Below are 23732 nucleotides of genomic sequence, written 5' to 3' on the forward strand. Positions count from 1 at the left end.
TGTGCCAGCAGTGATCAGTCATCTTCCCACGGACCTCAGGTCAGAAAGTTGTGCATCATGCCAAAGTCATTGTGCAGCATCTGTGGGCCAAAAGGAGAGAGTGGGATGATCCCCAATTGCCAGAGGATTTACTCCATGCTTGTAGCAACTGGGAAACTGAGCTTCCCAACCTCCAGCAGATCACGTTACCAAGATGTTACATCAGCCCAGACATGGACAATCCTAGCAGTCTTCTGGAAATTCATGTTTTCTGTGACGCATCTGAACATGCCTACGGCTCCGTAGCATATCTTCGCGCTGAAAACTCCCATGGCCATGTGGAAACCGCCTTCCTCGCAGCCAGATCCAGGGTTGCACCAAAACGGCAACAGTCAGTCCCACGACTTGAACTTTGTGCTGCATTGACTGGGGCACAGTTAGCCAATGTTCTCAAAGTAGAGCTGACCCTGTCCGTCCGCAACACAACCCTGTGGACTGACTCAACCACAGTTTTAACATGGCTACAATCAAGAACCTGCCAGTTCAAGGTTTTCGTTGGCACGAGACTGGCTGAAATCTTGGACTTGACTGATGCTGACTCTTGGCGCTATGTGGACTCTAAGCAAAACCCTGCTGATGACCTTACGCGTGGGAAGACCCTCCTGGACTTAGCTGGGCCATGTAGATGGAGGCAAGGCCCTTCCTTCCTAAAGCAAACACGAGACCACTGGCCAATGGCACCCACCTTGAGTCTGGATGAGAACAAGGAAGAAATCAAACACTCTACATTCTGCGGAAACACCGCTATCTCCCCAGACATTAATTTACCTGATGTAAATAAATATGTCACCTTCAGTGAACTTCTAAAGGTTACTGCCCAGACTCTCCATGAGGCAGCGGGAAGTACTGACCCCCCTACTGTAACTGAATATCAACAGGCAGAGCTGCTCATTCTCCGCCAAGCACAGCAGGACAGCTTCCCTGAGGAAGTCAGTCGTCTCAGAGCAGGTAAACCAGTGTCTTCAAATAGCCGCCTTCTCACCCTCTCTCCTGAGTTTGACAGCTCGGTGCAGCTTATCAGAGTGGGGGGGCGGCTCCCCAGGAGCAGCGATCTGGCCCCTGGCTCTGTGCATCCGATTGTCCTCGACCCCAGTCACCACATCACCAAGCTCATCATCAGAGACTTTGATGACCAGTTACACCACCCTGGCTGTGAACGGGTGTTTGCAGAAACCCGCAGGCGATACTGGATATTAAAGGGAAGAGCAGCCATCCGCCGTCATCAGAGGGACTGTGTAAAGTGTCAAAGGTGGCGAGGGAGACCAGTCATCCCCAAGATGTCAGATATACCTCAAGTTCGACTTTGCCTGTTCCGGCCTGCCTTCTACTCCACAGGTGTAGATTGCTTTAGTCCGTATACAATAAAGGTGGGTCGTCGAAATGAAAAGAGATGGGGCATCCTTTTCAAATGTTTAACAACTCGAGCAGTGCATATTGACCTTTTGACAGCCATAGACACAGACTCATTTCTGATTACCCTCCGTCGATTCATTGCCCGTCGAGGTAAACCATGTGAATTGGTTTCTGATCAAGGGACAAATTTCTGAGGAGGGCAGAAAGAGTTGCAAGAAGCCTTTGCAGCACTCCACCCCACATTGCAATCCCAGGTAGCAAGTCAACAAATAAGATTCCGCTTCAACCCCCCAAACACACCTCATTTCGGTGGGGTTTGGGAACGGGAAATTCGGTCTCTCAAGGCTACGCTCCACACTACCTTAGGAGCCCAAGTAGTGTCAGAACAAGTCCTGCGAACAGTCCTTATTGAAATAGAGGGAATTCTTAACTCCAAACCCCTTGGATACACCTCGTCCGACGTAGCAGACCCTGACCCCGTAACTCCCAACACCCTCCTGATGGGGCGGCCAGACACATCGCTACCACAAGTGGTTTATCCGGAATCCGAATTATTAAGCAGACGCAGATGGAGACACAGTCAACTGTTAGTGGACCATTTCTGGAAACATTTCATTAAGCACTACTTACCAGGTCTCCAAGTTTGACAGAAATGGCAAGACGGATCAGATGACCTCCAGGTCGGGACTGTTGTTATGATTGTCGATCAACAATTGCCAAGAGCCCTCTGGCAGGTCGGCAAGGTCAGCAGGACCTTTCCTGGTGTGGACAATCGCATCAGAACGGCAGAGGTACAAGTGAAAATAAGACTTACGTCAGGCCAGTAACCCGACTCATTCGCCTCCCAACACTTCCTGATGTGGACGATGCCACCATCAGTTCCTGACCACATGGACTTCTTTATAGTGCTAATTTACTGTGTAAATTAGGGGGCGGCTGTTGCAAAGCCCATGTGGAATGTAGTTGCGATTCGGTCATTCTGCCGGTGGGCGGTCCTTGCAACCTATGCAGCTGTCGCGTGAACGTGCCTAATCCCGAATGAGGGAGGGCCAGAGAGACTGCGTAAACTTTAGCAGTAACATCACGTATAGCGGGGATGCTAGTTTGATTATTCATTCGTAGTTGATCAAGTATGTTCGATGTAGCCAATTACTAGTGAATTGTATTTAACTGTCTCTACTACCTCTGGCTATAATATGTAGCTCCAGTTGATGTAGAATAACCCAAATTTCGCTTGTACATGCCAAGTTAATGATGTGGTTACTCGTTAAATAAGTAGTATTATTTTCTATTGTACAGTTATCTGTTAAATATGCAAATGGAACTACTTTACTTATATACTTTTGTACTTTAATGTATAATATGAATCATTTATATATGTAACTGCAATAAGAGATTTATGTTTGTTTTTGTATTTGTATTTGCAGAACCACACACACCTCACCTGATTAAAAGCAGTTCTGGATATTGTTGTCTGTGTTCTTGCTGGACACACCTGCAGCGATTCCACCCTGCCTGAACTAGCTCCATTGCTCATTCCAAAATAATCCATTATAATAACTGTCAAAAAATAAATTACTAACAGTATGTTTGGTATTCCGGTGGTGATCCAACCCTCATAGAAGGATTTCTCATTAAACCTGTGGGACGGTGCGCACAGACAGCCTTACTTTCATAGCCACTTGGAAGGCATTGCACACAGCATTGTTAAGGAGGTTGTGCAGTATGAAGCAGGAGCATTGTGATTACACAGAGATACATGCAGTATGAAGTAGGAACACTGTGATCGTATAGAGGTATTTGCAGTATGAAGCTAAAGCACTGTGATTGGACGGAGCTGGCAACCGCATGAAAACAGGTGGGATCTGAGGATGTAAAAGAGTGGGGAAATGCTATGGATAACAGTGAAGTGTTTAAACCAGGTAGTGAATAACATAGCTGAATGAAGACTTAAATGAGTACATATGAACATTTTACAGTGCAAACTAGTAGGACTAAAATGGGCAGTCAATATATCTGAAGGGATGTTCACTGTCAGGTAAGAACCTCCAGTAAGAGGACACACTGTGCAAACACTATGTAATCCACTATATTGTAGTAACCAGAGTTTTAGATTTAGAAAGATCTAGTAGCGAACTGCAACATCAAGCAAGCATGCAATCATAATTCAGACATGGTAATCTGTCCTTTTTTAACATTAAACATTGGGAGAGAGTGACTGGCTGATCTCACTAACTGAAAAACAGCGTAGACAGTTATTGTGTAGTTCATATCTGAACCAGTGATCACTTCTTAATCATATTAATGGGTGACTGCATTAGACTATAAAATAAAACAAAATTCTCTCAATTTCTTAAAGTTTCAAATAGAGCTATCAGATCAAGCTTGATAAAAAGTGTATAACCGACAGAAGAGACCGTCTCTGCATTTGATCAACAGACTGAGACTGCTGAGAAATCACCCACCTCAAAATGCATTTAACGAACAACCCTGATAACAGAAATGTGCTAAAAGTTGCCAAAAAACTTAAAGGTGGTAGGGTGTGCACACTGGAGAGAAATCACAGATTAAAGACAGCAGTATACCTTTGTCAGGGCGGCTGTATGCTCCTCCCCACAGCAGATGTAAACTACTTTCTGTGTTCTTAGAAATTTGATATGGCAAGGAACAGCGCGGTCTGAGAAGAAGTACAAAGAACACAACCATTCTTATTAATGAAAGCAGCGTTGCTCACATACAGTACATACACACAAAATAATCTATACAGCCAGTCTCAACATACACTGTAATACTTTAAATATTCTCTACACTGAAATCAATGTTGCTCTTGAACAGACATTGCAGTAGGGAAAATGCTTAATAATCTCAGTCCTCCAAAAAATGGAATTTAGTTTACAGGCAGCAAAAAAGGGCACACTTTACAGTGTATGGTTAACTTTATATGTGCACTGCACTGAGCTTGAGAAGGGTTCCTATACAATACTGACCTTAAAGGAAGGGTTCCTATACTATTCAGACCTTGGAAAGCATTCATATTGTTAATTGTTGATATTGTTATTTGAGCACTATGCTGACCTTGGAAAGGGTTCCAATACAATACTGACCTTGGAAAAGGTTCCTGTTCAATACTGACATTGAGAAGAGTTCCTATCATAAGCAGTACTATGCTGACATTGGGAAAAGTTATTAACTTTATATGAGCACTACACTGACCTTGAGTAAGGTTTCCTATCAAAAGCAGTACTCCACTAAACTTGGGAAGGGTTTCTGTCATAAGAAGTGCTACACTGACCTTGTTCATCATTGAGTCCCAGCTGACCGGCGCTGTTCTTTCCCCAGCCAAACACAGCTCCAGAGAGAGACAAGGCAAAGCTGTGGTCTCCCCCGGCAGTGATCTGTGCCAGGGGGATCCCTGACAGAGACTTGAGGGGCTGGGGAGACAGACTGCAAGGCTTCCCCTTCCCCAACCCCAGCTGGCCATGTGAGTTCTGACCCCACGTGAAGATCTGTCCATCTAAGAGAGCAGTCATTCACTAGACCTCAATACTGTTTATCAGTAAAAAGCCTTACACACACTCAGACCATTAGTGCACCATGCTAAAATAAATGTATGAGATGCACAACACTATAAACTGGGCCATTCCCTTACCTTTAGAGAGTGCTACACAATGTTGATTGCCACACATGACTTGAGAAATTCGATGTTCATACAGCTTTTTTATCAATCTAAAAGAATGAGATAAAACATGAGAAGTTTAATGACAAGAACTTTCCATTCAGAATAACTAGGCCCGTCATTTATCTGTAGTCCTCGGACTGTGTCGAGCATGGCCTCGGCTTTCCACCACAAAGCCTTCCCTAATTTCCACCTATGTTGTCCTCTTGTTCTACTGACAGAAGTAATCTTAAAAGCTTCTGTAATCAAATTATTTACAGCCTTTAAAAATGTAAAAACCTTTTTCCTCTCCTTTTGCTAAGACTAAAAAGATTAAGTGTCTTGAGGCACTCTGTATCTTATGCACTTGATATCTGGAAAGTCTTGTAGTCTGTCTCTATACTTTTCCATGAGGTTTTATGTCTTTCTTACAGTGTGGTGCCCAGAAATGGACACAGTACTGACAAAACCATTATGTGACATTAATGTATCCTGCTTTGATTTGTAGTCACTACTTTTTTCAATGTATCTTTGCATCTTGTTTGCCTTTTTCACTGCTTTCGCACAATGTCTACATCCAGATAGACTTGTGTCAGTTATTACTCCCAAGTCTTTTTGATGTTGCACACACTGTAGCTCTGTACTATACATAATGCAGTTCTGCCTTAGATTGTTATTGCCTTAGATTGTACATTTGGAAATGCTAAATATTCTGGATTGTTTTACATTTCTTGAATTGAATTTAAAGCCAATTTCAAACTTTCAAAATACCATTAACTCCATTAATTCCTACTGATTTCAGAATCATAAGTCAATCATGTGGTAGAAATCCAGACATAAAGATCATAAACCTGATCTAAGTCAAGACATTTAGAAATTTCATTTACATTTACGCTTACATTTTGTTGCTTAGCAGACACTCTTATCTAGAGGTATGTACAATACGAATACATTTACATTGTTGACATCCAGTAGATGCTCTTATCCAGAGCGATTCCAGAAGTCAAGCACAAAGGGCATCCATCAAAACAAAACTAAAACGCACACAAACAAGGAAACCATCCGAACATGAACAAGGGCTAGTGTCAAATATTTTGCACAAAGTGCAACACAATATCCTGACACAATATCCTGAAAGGAGTGAACCATTCAAATACAATACCAAGACACACCCTGTTCGTGTAGTGGTATGACAACATCACAAGCAGTAAAAAATATTCCCCTGGTAGCCCTCCTAGATGGACTCCCACAGATGGACTTTTTTTGCCTTTGTACCAAGTCTTTGTATGACAAGGCTGTCGCTTCACCACAAACACAACCTATAAGTAGTAGAACCCGACCAATATAGGATTTTTAAGACCGATACCGATTTTGATATCTGAAGATTTAAAAACCCGATAATGATATATCGGCCGATATTCTTTTTTTTTTTCCCAGAAACACATAACATAAACAAAGATTTTCCCTAACATTTGTTATGTGTAGTTATTCAAGAGTCCTCACCAAGATAACATGATATAATGCATTTTAAAAATAAACTTGTTTTATTGTCATAAGTAGTACTTTGAACAAAAGTACAACAAAATATATTAAAGTTTTGATAAATAAGAGTCAAATGTATAAAAACACAAAAAAGTTTCAAAAAATATCATGCCATCTTAAGCTATGCAGTAAACGGACACAGTGACCTAGAGTAAACACTGCTGTTGAATGCATCTAATACTACATGACTGTCTGCAACGAGGACTTGCGGACTTTCGGATTTCACACTACACGTTTGAAAGAGAAACTAGATAACTTTGTTGGATACTTGTAAATCTCACGTTTATTTACGTGTCCCCTCTGGTTTAACCCTTTTTGCACGCAACTTATTTTTTATGCTATGCGCATGTTCGGCTAAATTACATGGTTAGTTATGTTTTCATTAGCGTTATTAAGCTTCTCATAATTTTCAGTTAGTATTTGCTATATTTTTTAGAGTTAAATCGCTGTTTCCTCAAAGCCAAAATTAGCTAGAATTTCTCCAATCTAGTGTTTTAATCGCACCAGTTTTAGCATACGCGCTAAACGCTAATCACACCCGTATGACTGTACGCGCGAAAAAGTTAATCATTTCCAATGCACCGAATGTAACTACAGACATGCAAGTCGCAGATACTGTATATTTACCATTGCTTCATTTAGGCAGAATAAGTTAAACGCTATAGTTTAATCGCTCATTAACATTAGCAGTCTTCCACTGATAAACATGGCATTATCTAGCTTTGTGGGTAACCTAATTTAGCAATGGACAGCATTATAAGCTGCTGTAAGCGATGTTGCCAGAGAATTTTTAGAAGTGTCAAGAGAGAAATGATAGAACTGTTGTTTGTTTACTCGCTACAACTGCCACACTGTTTCATAAATAAACCTACAATCAAGTTTGTCAACAGCTTAGCCTACACCACTCAACTACCATAACGTTAAACGTAATTTTGATGTTTTGACTGATGGAACCGGCTTTCACATTACTGCAGCAAAAGCTGACATGAACATTGTCAGGCTTATTTAGGCTAAGAGGAGAAGTGATGGGGATGTTTATTATTATTTAAGTAATGTATTTCACGTGACAATTATCAATTTAACATGAACACAGATGATCTCTGTCCTGGGCTACTCTGCTCGACTCTGCTTGGGTCAGCTGATTGTTGTGATCTGTGGTGTTCCAAACGCGATGTGTTGCCAACAGTGGAGTTGCAGTGTGCCCTCTGGTGAACAAACTATGCAGCGACAACACTCATAACATGGTTGAAGGATCCATCTTCCGCCTCCCTACGTCTTTTTTAATTGTCATTTATCGGTATTTAACGCCGATACCGATTTTTCTGCAATTAGCTCATATCAGCCGATGATATCGGCACGCCAATTTATCAGTCGGGCTGTAATAAGTAGGCCTATCTTGCACATATAACGAGAGGATGACCAGTCAGTTCAGAAGGGGAACCCAAACTACTACATAGCAGACCACACTACATAGCAGTGAAATGCACCCTGGAAACTAGCCAAGGGAAAACAAACACCTGATTTATAGCCTAAGAAATAATAAACAATAACAAATACGCGATTAGCTGCAGTGCTAAATAGCACATTGAAACGCAACAGTTTAAGCTGTTGCGTTTCAATGCTGGTATTTAGCTAGTCCAATGGAGGCAATGAAATTCACATTATCTGAACTAGACGCACACTGAACTAATTGTGCTTGATGACAGTCTGGAAGCACCCAGTTCAGAGGGGGAACCAAAACTACTGACTGATTAGTAGTCAAATGCACCCTAGAAACATCCTGAAATTGTCCTCAAAGAAGTCCAAGGAATATGTCAACATGGACCATGAAAACCACATGAAAACCTCATGAAAACCATGTTGTCTAAGCCTTATTATACTATTTTTTCTAGGAATAATTCTTAATAGTATCTTATTTCTATAACCTGAATGATTCGAAAATCCTACATGAAATACAAGCTCTCTCCTTTCTTATATATCGGTTTTACACAGCCTTGTTTCCGATCATCAGCAATTTCACCAGTTCCAAGAGACTGAATAAAAGACACTTCTTAACCGTTTATAAATAATCTCTGTCAGGACTCTTGGGTATACACTGTCAGGACTTGCTGACTTATTTGTCTTTAGTTTTGTAATTTTCTCACAAGGCCTTTTGACCTCCCTTATTTTGGCATTTATTTTAGAATATGCTAATTTATACTCTCTCAGCTCTCTCTTTTATGTATTCTATATAGTCTCTTCTCTTGTGTTGTATTCTTTAGCCTCAATTTTCCTTATGAATTTATTCTGCAGTTTGAGAGTGATGCCTCTGATTTTACACATGCTCAGTGCTCTCTGCTTAATTACGGAGACTATCCACACATTCGCTCACAAACAGGAAGTGCACAGCTATCACTTCTTAATTCAGTTTACACTCATTAAATCAACATGAAACATGTGCAAGTCTATCTCACATGCTGCCGTCTGGGTGTGAGTTCAGCCTTAATGGACACAATGACTGGCCCTTGCATAAGCAGATCACCTCAGTCCCCTAACCTTGGCACCACCTCACCTGGGCACTCTGACGGCTTCCTCCGCAGTGCCCAGCCCCAGCTGTCCACCACTACCTGCACCCCAGGTGAAGACCTGGCCCTGCTCATTCACTGCTACGGAGTGGGCCTGCCCACATGATACAGCTGCAATCTTCTGGGCATCCAGGGCTCCCACCAGCTCTGAAGGGCAGACACACAAATAACTTAAAAATGTAACACAACGCCGTAAACACAAGACTACAAATACAAAACTGGACTGGAAAACCATGCATGCCTGATCTCGGCCTACCGTTTTTTTTTTTTTTTTTATGAAATAATCGTGTGCAATGAGGAACTATCTCCTAAAATAAATGTGACATTGACAAAAAAATTAAACTAAATTCTATAATAATAAACTCAAACATTGGGAAGGGTAATGATATAAATTTTCTGGACAGGCGTTTTTACAACACCTTAAATCTGACAAAGAACTTATAAAGAATATCTGCTGTTTACATGCAAGTAGCCTGATATATCTTTGTTTTCTGAGATCCCTTCTGTAGTGATTCTGATATGCAGTGAGGTCATATCCATTCAAGGCCGACACTTTGCACAAGACTGCCGTAAGTAATTTCATAGTGTGCATAAATTCTGTTTGCACCCTTCAGTAGCACAGGAAACCAGGTCAAATAAAGCCGAATAAAAGCCACAGCCAGCACAGGTAACACCCAGAACAGCACTCGCTGGCTTGCCTTCTACTTTCACTGTTGTACTTCTGCCGTTTCACAAAAACATTTTCATTTTCTCATAACACCTAGTGAAAGACAGTTATATCTTTCAGCAGATAAAGATATATCAGTGCTTCTGTAGTATCAAATTGTACGATTCATTCAGTCTGATCCATATTACTGAATAGTGTGCTTCAAGCAATGTGGTCCATTTCCCTAAATGGTGTGACTCCCCAAGTCTAACCCATTTGACTAAATAGTGTCATTCAAAGAGTGTGGTCCATCATGCTAAACAGTGTGATTCCCTGAGTCTGAACCAACTTACTGAACAGTATCATTCAATGAGTTTAATGGAGGCAACAAAAGAATTCAGCAGAGACTGGGCAAAAGTTACCAATACATTTATATCATATGCCAAATATACTTCCTGCCAAAACCTGCAGCCCACATGTCCTATTCCACCCAGGGCTAACCTGCCTAAAGCTTTAAATGAATGAAACACCTTCAGTGATCGACATGCTGTTCTGTCTGCCAGGTTAAATGAGCATATATTGGGGATAGGTTAAATGAGCATGAAGCTCCTTCTGGAAATAGCCCCTCTCTGTATGACCTATGCACTAACACAGATTACAAGATCAAAGGTAAGAGTCATGAATAACACAGACAAAGGCTAGCATACACTCCTTCCCATTCTGCAGTCACTATATCTGTAATTCCATGTGAAAAACATACTATATTTCAGTTATAGAGATTACACATTTTTCCAGATGAAGAGAGCTCTTAAATGTACCTCTATGAGCGATGCCTTTTGCCAACTTACTAGTTGGCTAAATAGTTTATGAACACATCTTCATTTTAAAAAATTTTAAAAAAGACAGCACTACAAAACAAATTTACTTTGACCAACGAGGAATATCTGTATCCTAGGAGAAGGCCAGCTGGCTTGTAGTGACCAAATCCACGTCAAGCTTTTAAGTGTTAAGTAACAGAGTGCTGCTAATAGGTTCTGATCTCATACCTGGTGTCCCTCTTGCCTTTTCATGGCCCAGCTGTCCACAGCTGTTGGAGCCACAGGTGTAGACACTCCCATCATGCAGCAGGAAGAGAGAGTGCTGCTGCCCGCAGGCCACCTCTTTCAAGCCGCGGCCGCTGAAGGCCAGGCTGCACCGTGGCTCCCACACGGCACCTTCCAAGCAGCCCAGGCCCAGCTGCCCGGCTGCCATGCTCCCCCAGCACAGCATTGTAGCGCAGACCGCCCTCAGGCTGCGGCGCTGCCAAGGGGACACCTGTCCAGAGGGGAGACTGTTACATTACATTACATTGCTGTCATTTAGCCAAAGCTTTTATCCAAAGTGCCTTACATACAGCAGGTTACAATGTTGTCCATTTATACAGGTGGATTTTACTGAGGCAACTGCAGGTTAAGCACCTTCCCCAAGGGTATGGGGAATGGAACAAGCAACCTTTTGGTTATGAGCTCTGCTCCTTACCACTACACTGCTGGCACATGTGTGACCATCACATCACACACTGAACCCAGTTAGACAGTTTGAGAATGGAGGGGCTCGGGGGGGTGACTTGCTATTAAAAGATGACAAACCTCGAGCACATTTAACTAAAGCCCTGTTCCTGTAATCCTGCTTAAGCAGATAGAGACTCTCCTTTGGAGCCAGTCCAATCTGCAGCTGAGAGTGGGGGCCAAGGTGAATAGCAGACAGAATTCTGGAGTAGTCCAGCTCTTGACAGGTCATCAGAATGAACCAGGTTTCACTTCCTGTGGCTGGAACAGCAAGCATGAGTTCAGGTTACAAAACACTAAGGCGTTTTCAGCTAACAAACTGGGCGACAATAAAATGGTCTGTCAATTTAAAGATGCCATAATTAAATGGTTAATGAGTAGTAGGTACCGGCATAAAGGCAGACAGAGACTATTTAAGCTGAAAGATACATGCTAGACACCACATGTAGAGAGCGAGATGAAAAAATCCAATCACAGAGATTTAAAAGTCAAATTTTAATATACCTGCAGATACAGTACTATAGTACAAGTTCACATGCGACCCTGGAATGGAAATGCAACTGCTCTCTGATCTTATAAGTACAGGGCAGGTGTGAACATCCTACCAACACACTCTGTACAAAGTTCTCCCCCTTCATGTTATGCACATACCTCTATCCTTCCACCAACTTTGTGACCTAACGTCTTAACTGTATTCAGACACAGGCACAAAGCAGGCAGTGCACAAATCCACAAGTCTTAATTTTATATGACTTGATCTAATCATCTACAACTGTCCATTACCAAAAAAAGATCACAATCACAATCCAAAATAAAGAGATTGTTGGTGGGATTAGAGAAAAACTGACAGAGAGATGGAAATTTGGCATTTTATTTGAATGCAGTTTTATTTTTGACATTTTTGATATGCATGGTACCCGCAAAAAAAGAGCGATTTACTGTAAAGCATATACTGAGTACTGTTCATTCAGAGACAGCTGATCACTAACAGAAAAATCACTAACTAAAAAGGTCTCCATCTGCCACTCAGTGTTCCCGAGGAAAACAAGTCCCTGATTTGGAGTTAAAATACCCTGTCACAAATCAAATCAGAGACAAAAGTAAGAGAGTAAAATGCTGCATTACTAATGTCTTAACAAAAGAGTGGATCATTATCTTTCTCTGGGCTGTCAATTTGAATTTACTAAAATGTAAAGCTATGCAGGCAGCATTTATTTAAATCAATTATGGCTTAAAACTGTTCTACAATATGTGATTCTACTCCAGACATGTACCAGACAGACTAAGCAATAAAGATACTGTATACTGTAACAATTTACAACGTGGCAATTGATGTTACTGGCAAATATGTGACTTCAGTAGCTTTTAGCAGCTAGTAGTTTTTAGTTCAGTACACCACATACACCTAATTATGCACAGTATGGCAGCTGCAATGACTGCCTGTGTGTGGCCCATGTAGCTATCTATAAAGACCATGCCCAATGTAATGAAACAGACTGGGATCCAGATGCGGTTAAGGATTTTAATCACAGAATCCAAGAACATGGTCAGGGACAAAACAGGTCGGCAACAGGAAGCAGTAGTACACCAATCCAGAATCCAAAAAAAAACAGGTCAAAACACAGGAAAAACACGATCAAATGGCAGAGAGCAGGCTTGGTAATGTCACAGGGAAAAAACCAGGGCTTGACTGAGGAATGGTTACATGTGTGCTTAATGAGTGGGAGTGGGATCTTCTTTCCTCATTAGATGAAGGATGCAGGACCTACACCCTAATGCATGAGGGCCAGAGAGGAGTGGAGAGCACCATCGTGTCATGTTCATTTTCTTGTGTAAAACAATGCAGATTGTCAGTGCACGATGGAAAAAAGTAGGGATGCACGATGATATCGGTACGGCATCAGTATCAGCCAATAAAAACTTAAGAAGTTAATTATTGGCATCGGCAGATATGAAAAATTTCTGCCAATGTGCCTGGCCAATAAGGTGACGCATTAACTATGTGCACGCAATGACACCAAATATTTATTATGAGTGCCAGCAACAAGCTTCAACATGTAAGCTGTATGGAAGTATTTCAAAGTATCTGAAACAGATAACAAAATTGCTATTTGCAATGCTTGTAAAGCACCAGTGATGCGAGGAGGGGTAAAATATATAGCTAAGTTTCTCACTCTGGGAGGATGCTAGCTGTGTGCTGCTAAGCTTTTCTCTCCTTCTGGAAGGCCGTGAGACCATTTTTAAATAATGCGGCTCCGTTTGACCATGGCCCCTGCTCACAATGCACAAGAACAATGCGATTCCCAACTAACTACGGTGACTGGCACATACAATCTTTTAGAACCGCCCAATACATAGCACCTCTTTCCCCTCACTAACTCTGGTAGTGTTTTGTGAGAATCCTCAGATGCAGTGGCCATCTGGGTGTCTCTTGAGGAGTCAGAGCAGGGGCCATGGTCTGTGAACTTGGAGGTGACTGGGGAGTGGGCAGGACCTCTGGTCGACTGTTGTCTGAGGGCCCATTGCCGGGCTCAGTGCTTGGAGGGCTGCTTAGACTGTCGTCAAAATCACCACTTATAGGCAGGGAAGGTTGCTTAGTTGTTGAGGGAAGTCGCCTCCTGAGTTGGTCTACATGACGCCAGTACACTTGACCATCCTCAGCTCGCACTCTGTAAGACAGGGGACCAGTGATATCAACAATTTCTCCAGGCACCCATTTAGGTCCCTCTCCATAGTGTCTCAAGAACATTGACTCATGAATCTCAAACTGCCTCATGGTGTCTTGATCTTTGACAGCAGCTCTCTGTTGTTTTTGTGGCATGTCTGATCCAAAGTCCAGATGTAGATGGTCCAAAGCTGTTGTCAAACGACAACCCATCAACATTTCAGCCGGACTTTTCTGGGTCACCGAGTGAGGTGTTACATGCTGCGCTAGCAAAAACCTGGCAAGGCGTATTGGCTAGTCTCCTTGAACGATACTTCCTAAAGACTCCTTAGTTGTCTGCACCGTACACTCAGCCTGCCCATTGGATGACGGGTGATACGGGGCAGTGGTGGCATACCTGATGCCATTACGCTGCATGAACCTCTTGAAATCAGCTGAGATGAATGCTGTGCCATTGTCAGAGACAATTACATCTGGAAGACTATGGGCTGCTATGAGCTTGCATAATGTGGCTATCACAGCTGAGGAAGACATGGAACTCACCAGCTCAACCTCTAGCCACTTTGAGTGTGAATCCATCACAATGAGGAAGACCTTCCCATGAAAAGGGCCTGCAAAATCAACATGCAGACATGACCATCTTCTTAAACTCCACTCCCAGGGGTACACAGGGGCCTTGGGTGGAGCATGCCGTGATTGCTGACATGTTGAACACCTCTTCACCATGTCCTCCACTTGGGCATCCAACCCTGGCCACCAGACATAACTGCGGGCAAGGCCCTTCATATGGACAATTCCAGGGTGGGCATCATGTAGTAAAGTGAGCACTTCCTTCCGCGCCTGTTCTGGGATCACAACCCTATTTCCCCACAGCACACAGTTCTTGTGGACAGACATTTCATGACGGCGCATAAGGAACGGACTGAAGCGCTTTTCACTGTCATCATCGGGCCACCTATTCCAAGATCCACCATAAAACTCGTGACAAAACAGGATCGTTTGCAGTTAGTGCTCCAAATTGGTCAGCATGAAGAGGCGCATCTGGAACTGCCTCCAACAGCAAAACCTCGAATGGTGGTGGAGTCTCAGTGAAAACAGCTGGGAGTGACAAATGGCTCAGGGCATCAGCATTAGCCAGTTGCTTGCCTGGGAAATAGCATAGCTCATATTGGTATGCCAAAAGAATCAAATTCCACCACAACATGCGAGGAGACAAGACTTGTGGCACAGGCTTTGAGTGATGCAGCAAGCTCAACAGTAAAACACAGCAAAAATGACAGCAAGGGCCTCTTTGTCGATCTGTGCGTAGTTCCTTTCAGTCGATGTCATGGTTCGCAAAGCGAAGCTCACAGGTGCTTCGCGGCCATCTGGCTGAACATGGCTCAGTAGGGCCCCAAGACCATGAGGAGAGGTGTCGCAGACCAGCGCCAGGGGCTTGGTTTCATTATAATGCACCAGAACATCATCAGTTTGGAGTAACTGCTTTGCCTTCATGTACGCAGTTTCATGTTCGCTGATCCACTTCCAAGATGCTGATTGATCCAGTAAGCGATGCAGTGGCTCTAGCACAGTTGCCTTATTGCAAAGGAAACACTTGTAGAAATTCAATAAGCCCAAAAAGGCTTGGAGTTCTGTCTTGTTGCGTGGTGTTGGTGCACCTTGTATGGCAGCCACCTTCTCATTTGTTGGTCTGATTCCATCTTTATCTATTCGAAACCCCAGAAACTCCACTTCTGGGGTTGCAAAGGAGCATTTTTCTTTCTGCAGCCTCAGCCCAGCCTCAGAGAAATGTTGAAGCACCTCATCAAGATGCTGATCATGCTCGTTCTGTGTGTGACTTGCCATTAGTATGTCGTCAAGGTTGGACCCCAGGAATGCCAGCTAACAGGGTGTCCATGAAGCATTGGAAAATGGACACTGCTGTCAACACACCAAATTGCAATCGCAGGGCATGAAACAATCCATGGTGTGCGTATATGGTCAGCAACTCAGCTGCCTTCTCATCCACAATAAGCTGTTGATATGCCTGCTTTAAATCTTGTTAAAAACGGTCCCACCAGCCAGTTTTGCAAAAAGCTCATTAACAGTGGGCAGGGGGTAGACATCAGGCCTGACAGCTGTGTTTACAGTGCAGCAGTAGTCACCACAGAGTCTCAGAAAACCGTCTTTTTTATCACAGGGAGAACAGGAGCTGCCCACCTTGAATGCCTCACAGGTGTAAAAACACCTTGCTCAACTAGGAGGTTGTAGCAAAGATAGGCTATAAAAGGGGTGCAGGTTGCCCCAAGAACACACACTGGCTCCGCCGCAGATAGCACTTCAGTGCAAGGTGGTTTATTTACAGTGCCAAAGTCCACAGTCCCAACCAAGGTGCAAAAAAATGCCGTCCAAATGTAATATATACAGTGCATACAGTATTTCAGTATTTACAGTTACAGCAACACCAAAAAAAAGAACAAAGAAAAGAATCAACCCTACTACTCATAAGTCACAGCTACACTCTGTCATTACAGTACCTTCTCTCTCATTCCCCCCCTACAACTGACCCCCCCCCCCCCCTTTTCAACTATAAGCCCCTCCCCCTGGAACAGACCAGCTGCTCCCTTAAAATATACCCCGTCACTAGGATTCATATTAACTTTGAATGACAGTAGGAATCACAAATATTCCTTCTGCCCATTTATACAATCCTTACTGTGCATTTCCCCCGTAGTTTCCACGATTCACAACATTTACAATTAAGACCTATTTGCTAGTGGTGTAGCCCCTTCTTATGCCACACCACGCATGTGCAACTCGGGTTGGCACCGATAAACTAGCCCGCGTTACTGTTCCTCTGTTTGGTACTCCCTCCCCTGCTCCGGAAGTGTTCCTGTGTTGCGATACCATCAAACAAACATAGGAGACGGAGAGAGACGGGGACGATTAACAAGACGGAGCATTGCAACATGAAAAAGAGCGCTCTAACAGACGATAAGTACTTTCCAAAATGTTAACACATATGTATATACATGTTTGGGGGGTGTGTGTGATGCTAGCTAGGGTGTACGACTGCTGAGTAGTGAATACGGATTGGAAATGTTTGTGTGTATGTAACCAGGTAGCCTGCTGCTTGCTCTGGGTGTGCAACCCTGAAGCTAACGCGCTATTATAGTGAAATGGGTGCGGTAGCGGAGTGTATGCGAAATGTATATGAACGGCACCCAAACAACTGAGCACTGTAATCCTATTAGGCCCGGCAGGTGTGGGGGTATGAGTGCTGCTCGCAGCCTGGGACAGAGCCCTCTCTCACAAAGGGGCTGATGGTGCGGAAGGTGGAAGAAGACGAGGAGGCTGTCGATGACCTGGAGGCCTGGCAGCAGCAGAAGAGTGTGAGCCTGGAGCATCTGGGATGTGGCCAGAGAACTGAGCTCCAGCGAGTGTTCGCGGATTTTCCAGCCCTGTTCCAGCAGAGGCCTGGCCGGACTGATGTTCTGGAGCATAGGATCCACCTTAAGGACTCCACCCCTATACAGCAGCGGTCATATCGAGTACCGGAGTGCCTGGTGCCTGGGCTGAGGGCAGAGATCCAAACCATGAGGGATCTGGGGGTTATTGAACCTTCCACATGCGAGTGGAGCAGCCCAATGGTCATCGTCCCAAAGAAGGATGAGTCCCTCACAATATGTATGGACTTTCAAAAGCTCAATGCCGTCTCCCGGTTCGATGCATATCCAATGCCCCATATTGATGACCTTCTGGAGAGGATTGGCAAAGCCCGCTACATCACAACCCTGGACCTCTGCAAGGGCTACTGGCAGGTGACACTGGAGGAGAGATCTCGGGAGTACACCACCTTCAGTACTCCCATGGGCCTATTCCAGTTCACGGTCATGCCGTTTGGACTGCATGGGGCTCCGGCCACCTTCCAGCGTCTCATGGATCATGTGCTGCAAGGCTACAATGACTGCTGTGCAGCCTACCTGGATGATGTTGTCATCTACAGCGGGTCCTGGAAGGAGCATCTCCAGCACCTCGGCAGGGTCCTGCAACAAATCCAGAAGGCAGGACTGACCCTGAATGTCCAGAAGTGTGAGTGGGCAAGGCCTGAAACCAGATATCTGGGTTACCTGGTTGGCAAGGGAGAAGTCCGGCCTCAAGTGGACAAGGTGGAGGCGATCCATAACAGCCCACGACCCCACACCAGGAAGCAGGTCAGGTCCTTCCTGGGACTCGTTGGAGGAGTGTCAGACGGCATTTGTCTCCCTCAAGCTGCATTTGTGCGCCCAGTACTCCAGAGTCCAGACTTTAGGCAGCGGTTCCTGGTGCAGGTAGATGCCTCAGTTGTGGACATGGGGGCGGTACTGGCACAGGGGAAGCCGGGAGAAGAACAACCCGTCTTGTACCTCAGTTGGAAGCTGCTGCCCAGAGAACAGAGGTACTCGACGATTGAGAAGGAGTGCCTTGCCATAAAGTGGGCCTTGGACAGCCTGAGGTACTACCTGCTGGGGAGGGAGTTCAACCTGGACACTGACCACCGTGCACTGACATGGATCCAGACCATGAAGGATCACAATGCATGGGTGACTTGGTGGTACCTGGCACTGCAGCCCTACAAATTTGTCGTGCAGCACAAGACGGGATGGCACAACCTTATGGCTGACTACCTTTCCAGATTGCCAACCCTCTGCAATCCAGAAGAGGGAGGTAATGTGACAGAGGGCCAAGACCTCATCCAGCTTAGCACACAATGCAAAAGGAACTGTGCGAGCGTTGAAAAACTTGGGTGCCACACTTGGGTCTACTACAATTGACACCGGTGGGCCCCTGTATGGTCCCAGCTCTTCACCAAAAACTTCAGTGTGTTTTCCGAGGATGCTGAGCAAGGAGTGCTGATGAACCTGGTAAACTCCAGTGACATTAATGCCAAGGGTACTGAACCAATCACGTCCAAGCAGGCTTGTTCCATGGCCCTGGATGACTAACAAAGGCAGGGCATGTTTTGCCCCATGGTACTCTACATCAATAATAATCTTGCCCAGTGTGCTCAGTGGTGCACTTGACCACTGCCTTAGGACTTGATCCTCACTCATTAGCCGGGGGGCATCTGTAGGCCAGAGGCTGTGAAAAGTGTCCTCACTGATCAGGGAACAGGCAGCACCTGAGTCTACTTCCATCTTGAGTTGTTTTTTATTAATTGTAACTGTAGCATAGAAAGGCACTTTCTTGTGGTGGCACTCAGCTCCCACAACATTGTTGATCATATACTGTATGTTCCTTCTATGTCACCATGCATATCATCACCCTGTTGGGGTTGAAACACCACAACATTTGTAGCTGAGAAAGATGCATTTGCATGTGACTTTGACATGCAGGCTCGGGCAATGTGCCCCTCTTTTTGCAGTAATGGCAGACGGCTGTGCTAAATTTACAAGTAGAAGAGCTATGTGTTCCACCACAGCGAAAACAGGGCTTATGCCCTTCCTCCCCATCATCTGTAGGCTTTTTGACCCGTCTTAGCTGTTCCACTCCCTGGTGAACATCATGTGGTTCAGACGTTCCCTCAGGGCAAAGCATACGCACATTTGCAGAGGCAGTCTCAGCTGCAAGGGCCTTTTCTTCAGCCATTTGAAAAGTCACATTAGGTTCAGTCAGTAGGCAGCGCTGCAGGTTAACATCGAGAACACCACAAACTACGCGATCACAGAGCATTTTTCAAGCTGATCACCAAACTCACAATATGCAGAGAGCTTGGTCTGGTTTCTGTTTGCAGTTGTGATAATGAAAATGTTGTACACTTGTAATGCTTGCGCAGACTCGCAACAAGGGCCTTATAACTCACTTGTGTAGGCAGCCGCAGTGCAAGCAGAGACTGCAAAGTGGAATATGTAGCTGGCCCACAGATGCTAAGTAACTCTGCGCTCACACTGGCAGCAACAACAAGCGACAAAGCAGCCGGAAGTCATTCATTTCCAATGGTCCCTGGGCGATGCTGGGACGATGAGGGACATGGCGAATCACGTTGCCTGGCTACGCGATCGCTGCGATTTGGCGATTAAAAAAAGTTAAGCGAAGTTCAACTTTATGCAAATGAGCAGCGACAGAGTCGAGCAACGGCCAATCAGGGCAGTTGTGCACCTCTTATATTCTTTTCCTGTGAAACATTTTCTTAAAAGTTAGTTCCTAAAGCATTTTAGTTCCCGGCGATTGCGAATGCTACTTTGCGGTCCATGGTGAAACAGTAGTGTTTGAAGCAAGATCACACTCTTTATAGGAAAAAAATCCCTCCAAAACATATTTTTCAGCGTGAATGCACCTGGTTTGTGGGTTCACGCATATATTGGGCGATATATTAATATGCCTGCCCTTAAGAAAACATACAACTCCATGATGAATATAGCAAAGATGATGTAAAAATATAACTAAATATAAACACATATATAACATATATATATATATATATATATATATATATATATATAAATAAAACTAAATATATTTATATATATCTAAATATAAAATATAATACACATTTATAATATTTATTAGCATATAGGCCTACATTTTTTAGAAAATTGATGCATCTCCTGTCAATACATTTGTAGCCCACTTCCTCAAAACTACGTTAGCAACGCCCACAAGCTGGCTGCAGCAAGCGACGGCGAAACAACGACTAGCTGCAGCGGCGACAGCGACACAGCGACATACAGCGATAAAGTCATTGCCGGTGTGAGTGTAGGGTAAAACTGCTCTTTTCTTATCATCCTTGATATCATTTGCCACGAAAAAACATTCCAATCTTTCAGAATACTCCTGCCATGAATTTCCTTTCTACTCTGAAAACTCTTCAATGCGCCCAGAAGTGGCCATAGTAGTAAAAAAAAAACTTTGCCGATTTAAACCGGAGCTAGGTAGGAGGCGGCGTTGACACAGCCGTACTCACAGAACCGCCAGTTGAAGGGAATGTGCACTGAGTTGGTTCGTGATCATTCGTCGAGCAGCATACACCTATCCGCTTCTTCGCCAGCGTAATGTCGGGTGCTGTTAAATGAAGGAGACGACTACAGGAACCGTTTACTGGAGAACTAGATATCTTACATGCTTTAGCTCGCGTCAAGCACCAACGACCTATATATCTTTAACTTCCTGACTACAGTGGCCGGTGTATATCACCTTTTAGAACAATGCGATTCCCAACTAACTACGGAGACCAGCACATACGATCTTTTAGAACCGCCCAATACATAACACCGATAAAAAACACTTTTAAAAGCAATGCGTGTACTATCCCGACGAGAAAAACTGCTATTGGTATGGCTAACATTCCACAAAATTCCCTCATTGGCCGAGACAACGTTATCTGACCTTGAATATCAAACGTTTTCTCAGACCTGCTGCTGGAAACAAGGATGGAAGGTTAAGTATCCAGTAAAAGGGTCGTTGTGCTCAAACCATGCCGTTAACCAAATTGCACTATTTTTAAAGCAGTATGAGTAGTCTAAGCTTAAGATAAAACAAAAACAAGCTTGGAATATAAAAGAAATAAAGACTTGTAATAAGGACTAATTGGCGCACTTATGCTCTAAACTGCAACAGTTTAACACCGCACATTTAACAAATAGTAATGTATATTTATTCTTTCAAATGAAACATTCAAAGAAATTTACCCTAAAGCACAGCCCGTCTGAATTAAGCAACAGTTCACGAAATTAAACTTCAGTTCGCTTGTGGGTGCACTGTATGTCGGAACGTCGCGGCAAAGCTGAAAATACCCGTTTGCCGCTTTGATGTTTCTTCATTTGGCCTCATCATCATGATGGATGTCGAGTTATTAAATTAAAAATTTGCAGCACATAGTTTGCACTTCACAGTATTTTCGCTATCTTTATCACAGTCCTTCCGCACGGTACCCTACTTTTGTATGAGCTGTCCACATAAACTACCGATGAGCAAATGGGCTCCTAGAAGCTCCCCGCAGCTTCAGAAAAAGCGTGGACACACAGGCTAGTTTTAAGGTTTGATATTTCATACTTTATGCAACCTAAATGATGTATCAATCCGCTTTATTTCTTAAGAAATGCTTGCCATCGTTAATCCGATAATTGAATGCTTTTGAAATAGCGATAGGCATCTGCTGCGTAGCCAAAATAAGATAACCATAGAAAAATTTACCCACGACGTCAATATTAGTTCCCTTTTAGTTGGCCCTGTCTCTCTCTTGTACACCGTCTCATTCGAACGTGCACACTTTCGCACACACGCTGCAGCTCAAATGTGACCCTCACAGATCATCTGTAATGCCAAATGCGGTCATTTTAGTTATTGCAATTTTTGTTTATTTTTGTCTTTGAGAAAGACTTTTCATTTGATCTTTTTTCTCTTTATTTAACTTTATGCCTGAAAACATATGACTAAGTAAAGAGGGTTTGTAAATAAGGCCATGTTGTCGTAGCCTATTTCTTTTCACACTGGAAAAAAAACATGTTAAAAGCATTCAAATATCGGCCTGAAATATAGGTTGTCGTCCTCTTTTTGTCACAGATAATCATTAGTGTATCGACCTTGAAAAAACCATATCGGTCGACCCCTAATGTGTACTTTGCATGTTTGAATAATCGCACCACTCATCAGTATTCATTTAAAAATATCAATCAGATGCCCTCATGAAGCTCATTTCTGTCACCTAAGGCTATAAATAAATTGAATAAATTCACTTTTATAAAAGCGAGAGCATGTATCAGGTTCCTGTCATTTCCCATTCTCCTTTACATTATGAGGAAACTTTATGTTTTATAGGCAAACAAAAGTGCAGCGCATAAAGTTCCTTTGGAAGAGTTCTGCATAGAGGAGACTGGCTTGATCCCCCTCCTGCAGCAGGACGTGACCTATCGGCCTTGAAAAAACCATATCGGTCAACCCCTAGTCCTAATGGTTTCAACCGACCCCCTAGCTAAGTTTCTCACCCAGGGAGGATACTAGCTGAGTGCTGCTAAGCTTCTATTTGCTTCCGGAAGGGCGTGAGACCATTGTTTTAATATCGCAGCTAGGTAAGTAGAGAATTCGATGGGAAATAAAACAAGACAGCCCGCGATCGCCGAGCTCGTGCTTTGGGACTGAACGGAGGTCCTAATGGTTTCGACCTAGCTAAGTTTCTCACCCTGGGAGGATGCTAGCTGTGTGCTGCTAAGCTTTTCTCTGCTTCTGGAAGGGGCGTGAGAAAAATTTTAAATAACGCGGCTCAGGAAGCAGAGACGGCAATGGGAAATAAAACAAGACAACCCGCGATCGTCTAGTTCCTGCTTTGGGTTTCAAACAGAGGGCGTAATTTTTGTTTTTTTTGTGTTTGTACACTTATACAAGGACACAGGACAGCGAATAACGTTTTCTGTAACTTTATTGTGTTTCTGCTCGTTCTAAATAAATGTCGCGGCTCCATAAGGAGAGAATGCGATGGGGAATAAGACAGACCATTTTAAATTACGCGGCATCTATATATATATATATATATATATATATATATATATGTGTGTGTGTGTGTGTGTGTGTGTGTGTGTGTTTGTACCCACAGACACACACACACTATATCGGAATCGGTATTAGCAATCGGCCAAAATGAGTTTGAAAACATCGGCATATCCAATATCGGGAAAAATCCAATATCGTGCATCCCTAGAAAAAAGTGCTAAAACAAGAAGGTAAAACGACAACGTTTCTCAGTGACAGAGAGTGATTCAGTAGAGCC

The 23732-nt window shown here is 43.6% G+C and overlaps 1 protein-coding gene across 3 annotated transcripts in view; it reads right to left on the minus strand.

Annotated features, from left to right (window-relative positions):
- Window positions 1-23732, minus strand: part of herc3 (HECT and RLD domain containing E3 ubiquitin protein ligase 3) — a 56144-nt gene that overhangs the window by 27651 nt on the left and 4761 nt on the right. For all 3 annotated transcript variants that reach the window (XM_036517151.1, XM_036517154.1, XM_036517153.1), the window contains exons 2-6: window positions 10846-11113; window positions 9141-9300; window positions 5042-5118; window positions 4685-4906; window positions 3978-4069 (exon numbers count right to left, since the gene is read on the minus strand). In XM_036517151.1, coding sequence (XP_036373044.1) covers window positions 3978-4069; window positions 4685-4906; window positions 5042-5118; window positions 9141-9300; window positions 10846-11068 — 774 coding nt within the window. In that variant the 5' untranslated portion in view covers window positions 11069-11113. The remainder of the gene's footprint in view (window positions 1-3977; window positions 4070-4684; window positions 4907-5041; window positions 5119-9140; window positions 9301-10845; window positions 11114-23732) is intronic.

Source organism: Megalops cyprinoides, chromosome 22, assembly GCF_013368585.1.
Source record: "Megalops cyprinoides isolate fMegCyp1 chromosome 22, fMegCyp1.pri, whole genome shotgun sequence".
In the NCBI taxonomy this organism is placed as follows: Eukaryota; Metazoa; Chordata; class Actinopteri; order Elopiformes; family Megalopidae; genus Megalops; species Megalops cyprinoides.